Source organism: Argiope bruennichi, chromosome 5 (assembly GCF_947563725.1).
Source record: "Argiope bruennichi chromosome 5, qqArgBrue1.1, whole genome shotgun sequence".
NCBI classification, from domain to species: Eukaryota; Metazoa; Arthropoda; class Arachnida; order Araneae; family Araneidae; genus Argiope; species Argiope bruennichi.
In genome coordinates, this window is record NC_079155.1 from 112,457,805 (window position 1) to 112,473,809 (window position 16,005).

At 26.8% G+C, this 16,005-nt stretch overlaps 1 protein-coding gene across 1 annotated transcript in view; it reads right to left on the reverse strand.

The window, feature by feature from the left end:
* LOC129968515 (E3 ubiquitin-protein ligase NEDD4-like) overlaps positions 1-11,897 on the reverse strand; it is a 37,294-nt gene extending 25,397 nt beyond the window's left edge. The window contains exons 1-4 of the mRNA XM_056082484.1: positions 11,434-11,897; positions 4,093-4,172; positions 3,823-3,904; positions 1,691-1,729 (exon numbers count right to left, since the gene is read on the reverse strand). Coding sequence (XP_055938459.1) covers positions 1,691-1,729; positions 3,823-3,904; positions 4,093-4,172; positions 11,434-11,502 — 270 coding nt within the window. The 5' untranslated portion in view covers positions 11,503-11,897. The remainder of the gene's footprint in view (positions 1-1,690; positions 1,730-3,822; positions 3,905-4,092; positions 4,173-11,433) is intronic.
* Between the last annotated feature and the right edge of the window lie 4,108 nt (positions 11,898-16,005).

Here is a 16,005-nt window from a genome sequence, read left to right on the forward strand (position 1 = left end):
TGATTATGATATCATAAAAATCAGGTTTAAGCACATAATTTTAGCTACTGTTAGATTTTTGAAGAATAAATGAAGAGAACTAGTCATGTTTTCTATTATTTTTTTATATCTTGCTTATTTAAAGTTAAAATAAATTTTTTTAGATGGATTAATTATTTTACAGTAATAGTAACCACTATTTAACCCTATTCCCAATAACAGATAACCTTTCAATTGCACATATTTTGTATTCACAAATATGGGTACAAAAACAAGCACTGAGCAAAGTTAAGCATTGAACCCATTTCCCATTAGAAATGTAGACCATTGTAATCTGTTTGCAATATCTTGGTTTTAGAGTTGAGGTATTTCTGGCTTGAAATCCAATTTTGCAGAAGAATTACCATGTAAGCAAACTTGATATGTATTATACCTTTAAGGGTTGAAGCCTTCTTCTTGAAATGATACAGAAATGCCAGCTTAGAGACATTCCTTGTCATTTCACCAACATTAAAAGTTATGTGTTGTGGGCCAAAATAACTCTAATATTTCTTTATTATGGAATGTCAATGCAATGTAATGCTAGTATTTTAATACAATATACTGCCAAAATTACAATAAGAATCTCTGCAGGCTACAGCCAAACCATTCTTCTTTTTCAAAATCTTAATCTTTAATTCCCACCCCCTTCCTAAATCCCTGAATCTTTTTCTTTTTTTTTTTTCCCTTGAATCTTCTCATAATCCTTTCTTCTTGTTTCCATTTCTTATTAATTATATTACCACATCTTATCTAATTGCTTCTTTATCAAATGGGTGAGTTAGGATTTATTAATTTTATTTAAGTGAATCTTCGTTAAATTCTTTTAGAGATAAATCCTTAGAGTGAGATCTAAACTTTAAGGATGTATGTTAATATTTTTTTAAAAAAATATTTCACTATATAAATCAGACACAAATAAATCTCAAAAGTTGTAATACGTTACAAATAGCCTTGAGAACTTGCTACAACTTGCTCCATTGTAATTTTGGATACTTTTTGTTGATTTATAAAAAAAATATTGCAATTATTTAAAAAAATAATTAATGCAGTTTTTTTAAAATTTAATACGTAGATAAAAAAGAAAGAAAATCCATTAAAAAAAGATAAATTAACTTATTGTAAATAAAAATTCGTGAAACATTTTTTGTCCAATCATTAGATAAAACTAAACATGTTTATAACTTCTCACTGACCATTTTAGTTGGGCACTGACTGTGCTGACATAATGGCATCCATTATGAGAATCATATAAAGCAAAAATTATGCTTAAAAATCACAGTACACACATTACACCTTATCCTCAATACAAATTTGTTCCAAACTCCCAACTGTGATGCATGTTTGATGTGGGATATTTCCCTAATTTATAAATTAAGAAAAACGTTTTTAGAAACACAGTATACACAGGATTATATTAAAGTACTTTTAATATTAACAAAAATATTTATATTTCTGTCAACAACCTAATCTTTGTTCTTCTTTCCCCAAAGAAAGCCAATTAAACAATTGTGATTTCTGTAAATGAATGCAAAGAATAAAGATACTATCTATGATAATGGGACAATACTTAGAAGAAGGGGGAAAAAGAGTCAAAGAATACAAATCTACAGTAATTTCAGAACAAAGTAAAACATCTCTATATAATAACTAAAATAATAATAATAATTACCTGAAAGATAAATTCTTCATCCCATATTGGATTTAAAGTCTGTAACAGAAAATTAAAAACTCAGAATATAAAATCTGTTTGAATAAAAGTTACTTAATAACAACAAATTGAATAATTCCCAATATAATATAGGCATCAGTAAAAATCCATGTTACAATAGTCGTGTTACAAACAGCTACAATAACTCACCTTAAAAATTCACCCTTAAAATTGTGATGAAATTTTGTGTTTCCAATTTCTTACAATTCCAAAACATTTTTCTTAATATAAGTAAGAACATAACTCAGAAATACAATAAACTAAAAAGACAATTTTATATGCCATCTTTACACCAAAAATACTGATTTATATTAAGTACTGGATAAAATTCATCAATAGAAAATATGTATCTATGCGTAAATGAACACACTAACTCAGAAATACAATGAACTAAATGGATAAAATTCAACATACAGCCAGTATCATTAGAATTAATGTCTGATTTTGGATTAAATAATAACAATAATATATAATTTATCTTAATCCCAAAAACAATTATTTTGTTAATCACTCAAAATCAGACTTTTGATTAATTTCCAATTTATATGGATTTTTATTTTTTAATACATGATTCTAGCATGAGCTAAAAACAAAAATGCTTTCTTCGTAAAATTTCATTCTAAAACTATTTAAGCTCAAAAGATATTTCCATGACTACTTTTTCCTGCTTTCTGTCTTCCTCTTTGGATTGCATATTCATGGCGCTTACCAAAATATCTTGATAATGGATTTTAAAAAAAAATAGAACCTTTTCCTTAATATTAAAAATAAAAACTGTTAAATGTTTATTCTAAAATCAATGAATGGTTTTATGTATGTATGCATATTATATAAAGTATTTTGAACTTGTATATTTTAAAAAGGAATTTGCTAAAAAAATATTTGGGTTTTGTGGAAAAATAGTAGACCACATAATGCAGAACATAAAGTTGCAATTATAGTAGAGTTTGAATGATTAGGAAATTATTTTTAGAATGTAGATTTATTAGAAGTACGTATATATTGTCAATATTATAACAAAAAGCTATTTTTCTTTTATGCAGTTACATTCAGTTTCAATTCCACACCCTGAAAATGCAATCAAAGTATTTTGATAGGTCCCCCCCCGTCTCTTTATATATATATATATATATATATATATATATATATATATATATATATATATATATATATATATATATACACATTTTTTTTTTTTATCCATTAGAATTCACAAGATTTACATTTTTCCTTTCTATTTATTCATATAGTTTAATTTTTCTCATTTGATATGCTACAAATTCTTCCTTATAACAGTTCATTTTAAATATTTTATTTTATTTTATTTTACTATTTAGCTTTGGATGTTTTTTGCTTTTGATTTGCATACTTGCTTTGTGTAATATACACACACACACACAAATATATATAAAGAATTTAAATTTAACACCACAATTTTAAATCTGACTAAGCAACAAGTAGTTGCTGTATTTATTTGAAAGATACACACTTCCAAGTTAATACATTCAAGTTTTAAAATCTTAAGTATTCAAGCCCACTAGAATATGTTTAATATCCAAAATCCCAGTATTTTAAAAATAAGATTTTTTTAATTTCAGAAAAATCTTAAAGCCACTACTATACTATAAAATAAATATCCTTGTAATTTCAATTTCATTTCATTTCAATATGAACAAGATGGCATGCCCTGAAACAAATATTTTATCTTTTAGTTAAGCATAATTGTTAATATTTAGGAAGAAACAATCATAAAACACTTTAAAAAAATACCAATCTCCTCAATCACAATTTATCTCTCATGTATACTAAACGAACATAAAATACATCAATATATTTAGCACACAAATAAAATGTATGCACATACCTTCCTTTGAGATATCAAAGCAAATATAGAAAATAAATAAATCTGGACATAGATTTTAAATGTAATAAGGAATGTGGAAGTAAATTTTAAATAGCTAAAATCGTTATACTTTTCCTAGCTGAAAAAATTTCATTCAAATTTATAAAGAGCAAGAAATTAAATCAAAGCCCTTTTATAAAGAAAAATAATTTTTGAATTAATGAATATGCAATAATAACAACATACATACCCTTTTCTTTGTTCTAGTGCAAAATGTATCAATCACAGTATCTTTATCACTGGATAAAAGATCTACACGTACATATGGGTCACTAAAAAATGCAACAAAATTCTTTAATTTTTATTTTTGTAATAGGACTGATATTAAATTTCAATTTCAACAGATTTTAATATTTAAAATTCTAAATATAAGAAACAGTTTACAATTTATTTGTTTTAACCAATCTATTAATATCAAAAACTAATCAAAATAAATAAAAAATACAATTTATTGCCTTACCTTGCTCCAAATATATCTTTTTTTGCTAAATTATGGCCAGCTTTGATTTTCAATCGAAGCAACCTGGAGGGTTCCTCATCCTGAAATAAATTAGCATAAATGCATTAATAATACCATAATTTAGAGCTCTAAATATTTTTCAAAAATATAAAAAGTTCTTAGTGAAATATTTTAGAAAATATGTATTTAATAAAAGAAATAATTAATAGGAAATTTATCAAAAAATTTTCAAGCTTTAAAATTAAGAAACAAATTACCAAATTTCAGAAAAATATAGAATAAGTTGATCTTAATCTCCAAAAAAAATTGCGCAAAAGAAACACAGATTTCCACTGCGACAATCAGAAAACAGCAGTAAAGAAATGTCCAATAGTAAAGATTGGTGCAATCATCCTGTCAAAAGGGATGAAACTTCAATGGTTTCTCTAACCTACTCAACAGCACTTCTACACTTATGCACCAAAGGGGAAAAGAAAGACCAAAACAAAAAACAACAAGTGACTCAGAGAAGATTATTTTTTGATCACCTGATATCTGATTGATTTGGGCCAGATCAAAAATAACTTGATGGTTAGAACAAATGTTTAGTGCTATATTGTATATAAATAAATTCTACGAGAAAGAAAATTAATGATAATGTTTTCTATAATAAAGAAATTTATTATGGAAATATTCAGTGAATGAGACAAATAATCAAAATGTACAAACACATTTTGGCAAGATGTATTAGAACTAATTAAATCTATCATTCAAAAAAATTTATTTTCTAACTAATAAAAATATGCTAAAAATGTAATTTCAAATAGAAATGCAATGCAGTCTTTGTTAAAAGAAGCAATGTTTAAATTTTCAGCTTACAAAGAGATTAAAAATTTCACTAATTATTAAATTTAAATAAACCATTTAATGTAGTCCCAAAAAAACTAATTGAAAAAAAATATTTTAAAATAGGTGAAACAGATCCCAGTATTAAAATATATCACCCAAAACAATATTTTTTTTTATAATTATAAAAGAATTTTTTTTATAATTATACAACAACAATCTTTAAATTTCATAGCAGATACCAGAAATAACTACGAATTCAATTATCAGAAATTATACAACTTGTTTGTGACATACTTGTCACTTTAATAAAATAATAAACAAATTAATTTCTGGAAAATTATTTTTCCCATTAGCAAATGAGTATTTTCAAAGTTAAAACAAAATTTTTAAATAAAAACTTAACATTTCACATTGATATTTCAATTTGGTAAATTAAAAGATTATTATGCATAGAGGCACACATTTTGTACTAGTAAGTGAAATTTTAAAAACATCAAATTTATTACATAAAACACAATAGACAGAGATTTTTAAAAAATGCACTACTGTTTTCTAGAATACCCTTTAATTTTCTATAAAAAGTTAAACTTTATTTGCAGTATCTTACAAACTGAAACTCATTTTTTAAACACTCAATTTCATTATCTTTTTAATATATATATATATATATATATATATATATATATATATATATATATATATATATATATATATATATATATATATATATATTTAATCTTAGGTTACTTTTTATGAAATTTAAATTTTGACTAAATTATAAAAAAGAGAGGAAAACATTGCACTCATGATAATACAGAAAAGGTATAATACAATACTGAAAATATATTTAATAACTGATCAAACAATGGAGAAAATATAAATCCAAAATATGGTCCACTCATTGATGGATGCAATCAATTCTATGAAAAATTCTGTAACTGTAAAAGACTGTAACTTTCTATAAAAAGTCATATAAAAGATTATAAAGATTAATTAGTTATGTGTGCCATAAAAAGAAAAGGCAAGAAATTTATTTTAATCATGTGCTTTAATATAGACATTTTTACAGTTATAGAGGGAAAAAATAGATATTTAAATTCTAAACAATTCTACACCCAAACTATTATATTTCATAATTTATCATTGCATTTCTACATCTCACTAAGTTATTGCCAGCAATATATTACTTATTTTGTAACAAACAATTTCTTTTTGTACGGCAATTGTGAATGGAATGCAATATATGACTATTTTGTTTTATCAGCTGTCTTCATTTGTAGCTGTCATGAATATAAAATATTACTGATGAATCTGTTGGCAAGCTGATAAGATAAAGAGGGAGAGACCAAGATTCAAATGTCTATGCAATTTATCGCATTGTTATTTAAGGAATGTAAATCAATTGTCTTTAGAGTACACCTTTAAACTAGTTATATTAAATATGTTAATCAAAAGTCTATGACAATAAGAGTAGAAATACTATATCAAGAAATTGCAAAACTAATAAAAAAAAAAACTCAGTTGGTATTTAATATATTGACAACATTTTTACATAGTGAAATCAAAAGGTCAAAGATATGACAAAAAATAAAGAGAAACTTTCTTTAAAAATATTTTATTTGGTATCTTATGAAAAACAAATCACTGATAAACTAATTAGAAATAATTAAAGACTTACAAAAAATGACTTATTACAAAATCAATATAAAACAAATAATAATAATAGAGAGTTATGAAGATTCAGTGATACACTTTAGAAATATATCTTAAAAAAAAAAAAAAGATGGAAAAACATCATTTTTATTACTTTTGAGACGGAATAATATTATCTAACACAGTCACATTCTAATAAGTTACCACCACCAAGAATATATCGCATTTATTTTATAAATACTTTTGAATTTTTTATTAATTAGATTTTATTCATATTTATGCATTTTTTAACTAATTCTAAAAGGTAATAAAAGTTTTAATTATTTATGATTCATATTTTTGCTCAAAATATTTTTCAATCAATTATAATTTTTTTGAAATATTAAGAAATTAAATAATATAATTTTAGAATTATACAGAATTGCTCTTTATTTATTGTGTTTATCACCTTTTTACAGTACTTGAACACAATTATTTCTTTTGACAAGAACAGAATAATTTCTACATCCTATAATAGTGATTGTCATTTCACTTTATAACATGTTACCATTGTTCAAAGAAAAAAAAACTAGGAGGTTCTGTCAAAAAAATCTATAAAATCTTGAAGGTTGGAAATGAGAAATGCAATAAGTGAATCTCTCCCCCTAAAAAAAATCCCAAATGTAAATGTTGTAAATAAAAAAAAAATAGCAGAAGTGTCCAACACATTTATCCAGTATGCGGTGGAACTGCTTTTCACTTTTTTTGTAAAATATATAATTTGGCACTAACTACATTTTATTCATATTTATGCATTTTTTAACTAATTCTAAAAGGTAATAAAAGTTTTAATTATTTATGATTCATATTTTTGCTCAAAATATTTTTCAATCAATTATAATTTTTTTGAAATATTAAGAAATTAAATAATATAATTTTAGAATTATACAGAATTGCTCTTTATTTATTGTGTTGATCACCTTTTTACAGTACTTGAACACAATTATTTCTTTTGACAAGAACAGAATAATTTCTACATCCTATAATAGTGATTGTCATTTCACTTTATAACATGTTACCATTGTTCAAAGAAAAAAAACTAGGAGGTTCTGTCAAAAAAATCTATAAAATCTTGAAGGTTGGAAATGAGAAATGCAATAAGTGAATCTCTCCCCCTAAAAAAAATCCCAAATGTAAATGTTGTAAATAAAAAAAAAATAGCAGAAGTGTTCAACACATTTATCCAGTATGCGGTGGAACTGCTTTTCACTTTTTTTGTAAAATATATAATTTGGCACTAACTACATTTTCAATTTTCAATCTTCATTTCTTTACTTTTAATCATCAAAGTTCAGTTTTTAAATCAAAACTTTTAAACAATGCATACAAGACATTCTCAAACATCCATAACTTAATTTAATTAAAAAGAATCATAATTTTTAGAAGAACTAAATAATAAGAAATGCTCAAAAGAAGATGAAAATTTTCATCTTATTTTAAAAGCAGAACTTTTTACATTGATTTTTAGATAATGTAGCACTTTGACAGAAGGTAATTTTTTTTTCTCAATCCAGCAGCTGAATACAGAAATATACTTAAATTCTCATTGATATATTTAAGTTTTTAACTGTATCTTAGCTAATGTATAAAAGACAGAGTAAGAAGTGGAAAATTTTATTCTGCACTAAATTCCATTATAACAGCCACAAAAAAAAACTGTTTTTAGAAACATTTATACATTAGGCTTGAGATTAGTAGATAATATTACCGAAATTAAAGACTAGATTAATGAGCTTAATCATTCATTCTGAAGTTAGACAAATGCTAATTTGGGACTGATCTAGCTGTGAATCATACCTAGATAGGTGTATCAATGTCTGTCTAACCTTTCACATCACTGCAATAAGAGGTCTAATCTTGATAGATTTGGTTTGAACTAGCCTCCAGTACAGTAATCTTCAATGAAATTAAGTTTCAAACCTATGATCTTGCCAAAAGGTTACAACTGCTTTACATTGGTACAAATCTGTCAAGCACATCAATAAAAAATTAATAAATACCCTAACTTAAAACAAAGGCTCAAAGAATATATTTGAGGTTTCAAATCTGTAATCAGGTCTTTTATTTAATCAGATTTTCAGAATATTTGATTACAAAATTTTCAATTAAAATATTTTTGAAATAAAAAGAGCTTAGAAGAAAGATTGAGAATTAGATGTTATTTTCACATAGAGAAATAAAATAGTGAAGTAATAAATCAAAAAGAATAGAAATTAAGCATTAAATGACAACATTATCTTTAAAGAAGTAGTTTAGAACAATAAGCTAAATATTCATAAAGGTTACAAACAAAGTAATGTTTTTCTAATAACAAATTTTAGAAAAATTGAAGCACTAATTTTTTAATTTTTTTTATTAAAATAATAAATGTCTGAATAAATATTCAATAAATATATTTCGTTCATCCAATTAACCCTTTATTTACCAAATTATTTTACCATCAACTTTTCAAATTTATTTTTGAACCATTAGTTAAGTTTTGGTACAGAGAAACCCAGAAAGAAACAGAAGAACAGTACCCAGAAAGAAAGGGGAAAAAACTTTAATTAAAATAATTTAATTAATTAAATTAATAACACAAGATGTTTAATGTTATTTTTAGTTGACCTCTACAGTTTTCTACAGGAAATACATTCATGTTCTTTCAAATACTGTTAGGAAAAGTTGTCATATTGTGAAGATATCAGCTGGATTTAAATAATAATCAGCCAGTTAAAGGGTTAATAGTCATTTTATCTCAATAATAAAAAATATTTCCACTTTTAACAATAATTAGTATTATGTTACCAACATCTATTGAAGTATAAAATTTATACCATTACTAATAACCTGTATTTATTGAAAATGCTGCTACTCTTGAATGGCCTGTAGTAAATGTTCTTGGTAGGAAACATGACATTAAATATGCAAGAAGGTTAATTTTAACATCACCATAGAAACATAGATGAATCTACCAATTATGCATTATAGAATAGAACTTCGTGTAATGAGATTACTCTTAATTAATTACAAGTAGTATCATGGAAAATAAAACATTATTTGATTATTTCTGCAATATTTTTTTTTTATCAAATCATGTTTTAAACTTTTATTTACCAACAGGGAAAATTAAAACAACAGTCATTATAAAATATATCACATTATATCTATATAAAAATATAGCACTTTTTAATGATTTTGTTCTTTTCTTTTGTATTTAAAATTTTAGTTACTTATAATTACAAAATATTATTATGTTACATAAAATAAATAATAGTTAGTTACATCGTGGAATTAAAACTGATCTAGCTAGGAACTTATAGATTAAAGCTTGGAACTTGAGGAGAATATGCAAATTGGACAAACAAAACTGGATTTCGTTAGAATTACTTATATATTGCCAGTGACAAATCAAATTGACAGTAGAAAGATAAGTATGAAGTATAGATTAAATAAATTAGAATATGATCTGAAAATATTTAAATGTAACATATATATTTTAACAGAATCTATTGTTAAGCAAGTGTTCATTAAAATTCTTTGTGACAAAATTTTAATAGAAAAGTTGATTAATATAGTTCAGCTGTTTTTTAGAGTCCAAATATATACACAGGAAAATGAGACACAGTTGCTTATAGTTTCAACATATTCTCACTTTGTGATGTCATTGACTACAGATACATTTACTTTCTTAATGGATATTCTAAAAAAATTTCAATTATTTAATACAATGATCTTTCAAAATCTTTTTGATTTGCATCAAACAAAAGATAGGGTTTTTGTTGATTTGCATCAATAAAAACCCTACCTAAAACAATTCAAGAAAGGCCATGAAATTATCTAAAAAAAATTTACCAAGGAAAATTGGCAACTAAAAGCATCGCCATTGATTTTTTTAAAAAAAAATTTGTCAAGTGTATAATATTACATTATAAAAAAAATAGATACATATAAATCAACATTAAAAAAATGTTTTGAACTAAAGAATAATTTATTAATCTACTTAGGTTCAAATAACTTTCATGGAATTATATTTTTAAATTAAATCTTCTACAAATAAATGATAAATAACATTAGTATAAAAAAAATTAAAAATTAGACATAGAAATACATTCCCTTGATAAATACTAGCATCAAAACAATGACAGTAAAAGAAACATTCAGGGATTACAAAAATAAAACAGCATATGATTATTATCAATATAAGTCAAAAATAAGAGAGAATTAATCCTTTTAAACTAGCTAACATTTATAGTAATTGTTTATTTAAATTAAAATTATAATATTGGTATTTATTCACTCAAATATATTCCAACTTTTACATCAAAAATGTGCAGATTAAATATTTAACAAAACAACAGGCGATACAAAAATTATTAAAATTTAATATTTTTTATCAATTACATTAATTTAAATTATCGTAAAATGAAAAATGCAATTTCAGTGCTATTCAACGACAGAGAAAATTACTTAATTCGAACGAAAAACAACTCAAGAGAATGTGAAAGTTCTCCAACCAAACCTCTTAGTCAAGGCTACTTGGTATTTATACTGATGATTTATGTGTAACCTTGGCCCATTAAATTCATTTTTCAAAGATACATTTCCAAGATTGGTTATGCGATAATGAACTTAAAATTTAATTTTAGAAAACACCACAGAAATCTTTAAAATGCTGAAAAGTATCAAATAGAAACAACAGCAGAAGTCACAATTTATATTATAAAACAACTAATTTTATGGACAATAATGCAAAAAAACTAATAAGCATAATCACTGATGTAAATGCATTAACAGTCAATCTCATTAACAACAATTTAAACAATACAAGTTCACACATACCTGAGAATTTGCTTCAGGTGCGCTATCATCAACATTCCCATTTGGAGGGGATTCTGCTGCTTCCGCCATCCACAGATTCTAGTTAACTAATGTAAAGCCAAAGTCTTTGAATAAACTGAAAACACATGAGGTATTCTTGAAAACTATAAATTCCTTTTTAAAAAGCCTTTGATTCAAAGCTTTTTGATGAGTTATTAGAAAGTAGTATATCAGTTCAGATTCACACCCCTTCTGCACTCTAGAATGTCATACGTCCAAGTATTTTTGCACACAGATGGGCTAAATGAAGCTGTTCGTCCTGAGAGTAAAGCTTTAAATAAATTACCAATTGGTTTTATTAAAAAATTCATCGATGATATAAAAACAATGTTTACTACGGTGGGCAATTCATTACGCAAAGAAAAAAAAACAAAAATGACGTCACTTGGTATGATTGTTTATAGTGCAAGAGTTTCAGGCCATGTGAATAAAGACATATTTGAATTAAATAACGCAATTCTGTTTTCTTCATTATTTTATCAATGATAATATTAAAAAAGTAATTAAAAATTTCAGAAAAATTGTGTTGCATCAGAATGTATGAAAATGTTTGAATTTCGAATGCCAAAAGTAAATATTGACCACTTTTATCAGTTTCGTATTCGTTTATTTAAATACAAGATAAATGAAAACATTTTAGTATTTTTAGAAAAAAATAAACATTATTAATACATTTTTAGAGCCTATAAATGTAATAGAAATTTAACACCTTTTAATAAAATGAAGGAGTATTTTTGAAGGGGGGAAAATAGGGAGAAACAAAAAAAACAAGCGCTTCCGTTGAATCAGATCACGTGACTATTCCTCCATACTTGTTTTAAAATTTGTCTGTTCATCCGATGTCTCTCAAACATTTCTCTGCATTCCATATTTCCTTAACAACACTGTTTTTTGCTTTAACATATCTATTTTTCTGGGACGTTTATCGTATCTAATATAGAGAAAAGATTATTTTTATCAAGATATTTATTTTTCATAAGCATAAACACCATTCGACTATTCCCATTTAAGCCTTTGTAAATGATTTTGACAAATCCTAGTAATAAGCATTTTTACCTCATTTCAAAAAGGATCTCTTCGACAAATATATATCTCACTCAACAAATATATATTATACCATATTAAATTAGAAAACACCTGACAATCCTTAATCAGTGATCCACCATCTATGGTAATTACGCTACCAGTGAATTTAAGATGGTATAGGAATAAAAGTAATTACATTGGAAAAATCGTTATTCTAGTTGCCTCATTGTAGATTAAGTTAATAATTCTTCAGATCCAAAAAGTAATTCCATCCAATATTAAATATTTCTAAACATTTAAATATTCTTCGCCAAAATCACTGTAGCAAGAAAAAAAATGCAAATTTATGGGGCATCTTTAATTTTTTAAATATTATTCCTAAGATACTGTTGCATTCGTGAGTATTTATGCGAATTCCTAATTATTATCAATTCTCTATCAAGTTTTCTTCAAGTAAAGTTTTCTATATGAAATCAGGATTTCAATCATATTCTTTCTAACTTTAAAATCTTAAATTTGTATATTTTATGAGAAAAAAAAAACTATTTTTTTTTCTTCCGTGTCTTTCTTTATGATGATTTTTACTCTGAAGAATAGCTATCAGTCTCTTACAGCAAGAATTACATTTCTTTTTGTTCTCTTTTCAAAATAAAATTAAAAGCGATATTCATTTAATTCTGATGTGGTGATATGAGGTTCTCATCGAATAGATATTCGAGAGATATTTGTAATTTGATTCGCTTTCGATAGACTATACAGGGTGTTGCCGAATTCGACCGATAAATTCTGAGGAGTGAAAGTAGGCATCAAGATGATAGGAATTTCCAAATAAATATATAGTCGCAAACTACGGGGAAAATTTATTTGGTGGAATAACAGATACAGCATACATTTACAGCACAGGCATTTTAACATAAAAAAGGAGACGATGAGAAATTCATAAAAATTGCTCAATGTTGCGGCTGCAAAGGTCATTATACAACCGATACCGACGTTTAAAGGACCGCCGTACGCGCACAAACAATCAGATGTGCTTACGATTTCTCCAGCAGCAACGACGATCCGTGCTACGAGATCTTCCACTGCATCCAAAAGTGTCTGATAAACAAGAGATTTTATATGGCCACAAAAGAAGAAATCAAGGGATTAAGGTCCGGGGAACGTGGAGGTCAATCAACAAGTCTGACCTTCCAGGATATGTATCATCTAGGTAGTTACGCACAGAATTCGAAAAATGCGCTGATGCACCATCATGCATTAACCACAAGTTCTGGCGTGCAATGATCAGTACTCCGTGAAGTAAATTCGGAAGGACGTGATGCAAGAAAAGAATGTACTTTGCGCAACTGAGACGTTCGGGCATAAGATACGTTCCCAACAGATGATATCCAAGAATTCCTGCCCAGATGTTAATACTAAATTTGCGTTGCACGTTCGACGAGATAATGATATGGGGATTGTGCGTGTTGAAGACGTCTCCTCTAGTAAAGCAGGCAACATCTGAGAATAAAATTCATGCAGGAAAGAGTGCATCTTCCTGTGTGGCACCAAGCATCCGGCGTGCGATTCCATCCGACGTGGGAAATCGTCATCGCATAAGAGTTGGACGTTCTGCAAGTGGGAGGGGTACATATTTTCAATACACTTGACTTTTCACATCATTTCGTGCCGGATACTCAATTCAGCTGCAACTGATCGCGTGTTTGTCGATTGGCATCGGCAAAGCGCTTCAAAACTCGGTTTTCTGTTTCAGGTGTGCACACATTGCGTTCTTGCACTGCATTTGGTCTCGTTATTTGAAGAATCCTGTTCTCCCGCAACCGTCGATCAATAATTCCAAAGGTGCTTTAGTGTGGACAACGCCTACTTGGATATTGCTCTTGGTATATTCTTTGTGCTAAGCGTCCATTACCATCCACTCGGTCGTAAATTAAACGCATATCCGCGTATTCGTCATTCGTGAAATCTGACATGTGGTTTGCGAATGAAACTTATCAACAATCAATTCTGCACTGCTTTTTAATGAATACAAGCTGCTTTTATACTCTTCGACCCATCAATTTGGCAATGCTCGCTGCTTTTATATTCCTAAAACGCATGGAAAATTTAAATACGAGAAAGTTTCTTCTTCTCGACTACCTTGTTCCGAATCCTTGTATTCATAGGGTCATTCTTTTCGAAAGGCTAATTCTCTCTTCGTATGTTTTTGCGTATGTTTTTACGATTTTCTCAGAATAAACGTCTCCTGCGACCCTATGTTTTAGGATAATTTTTCATCTCCTTAATGCCTACTATCACTTCTCTAAATTTGCCGTTTGCATTTGCCGTTAACACTCTCTGTAAACGTAGGTACCGATGTTGTAAAGATGTTTCCCGGCAAACATTTTAGTTTTTCTTGCATATCTTAAATCCTCCTCAGTTTTCACACTACAGACTTACATCAAATTAAAGAGTATGAAATTCCTGATATTTTCAAGCTTTTATTTTTCTTAAAGTTTTAATATTTTTGCAGATAAGGATTCTAAACTACTTTTTCGTTTTCAGTAATTTACGACCCCCTGGTTCATCAAATCGGCATGTTACTTACATGAAAAACAACTTTTAAAAATGTGCTTTCACTTTAAAAAAATTCATAGTTGAAACACAATTTGTTATTTTTAAATTAATCTTTTACAGTTTCCAAAAATTCTCCGACTCCCTATATTTCTGCGATTTTCACTTCCTAAACGTCGTTTGGGACCCCATGTTATATGGTGATTCTTTATCTTCCAGATGCCTACTATCACCCCTCTGAATATGTCGGTCGAATTCGGCAACATCCTGTATATTAATGATTGAGTATGTGTTCTGAAGAAAATCCTTGTAGTCAAGTTGTACATTTTCATGGAAAAATACATAACAACGCCGTTTCTATTATTTTAGTTGTTGATTTGGCTATCCAAAACGGGTCTTTAAGTTTGCATCTGGATATATCGCCAGATAAAGTGGAGAGAGGAGATGGGTTATAAGACATTGATTTGTCGCATTTAAATAAAATTACTAATCTGGGAGAGAAAAACTTTAAAAATTTAATCACTAAAAAAGTTATAAAATGAATTTCTGAACCTGATGATAGCTTAATTAGGTAAGTAAATTTTTAGAACATGCAAATTTAATTTTTTTAAAAACTTGAACAAAATTCTTGGACTTCTATTTAAGTACATATCAAATGGACGGAATTAATGATGAAAATTTGACCGATATCAGCATTTTTTTTTAAATCAATTTTGTCGGGGAGCAAAACTAGAAACGACGAAAAACGCTTCTAAATATTTTTATCTTTACGAATTCTCGAATAAAAACAAGTCTTATTTTAAATATGTTATTCGACGATTTCAAGTGGCATTATATTTAATATAATATAGTTATTAACAGTAGTGGATTTAAACACGTCATGACCTTGATGAAGATCCTCTTTTAATAAATCAATCAATTTTCTTTTACATTTCTGTTCATTTTGAACGGGTT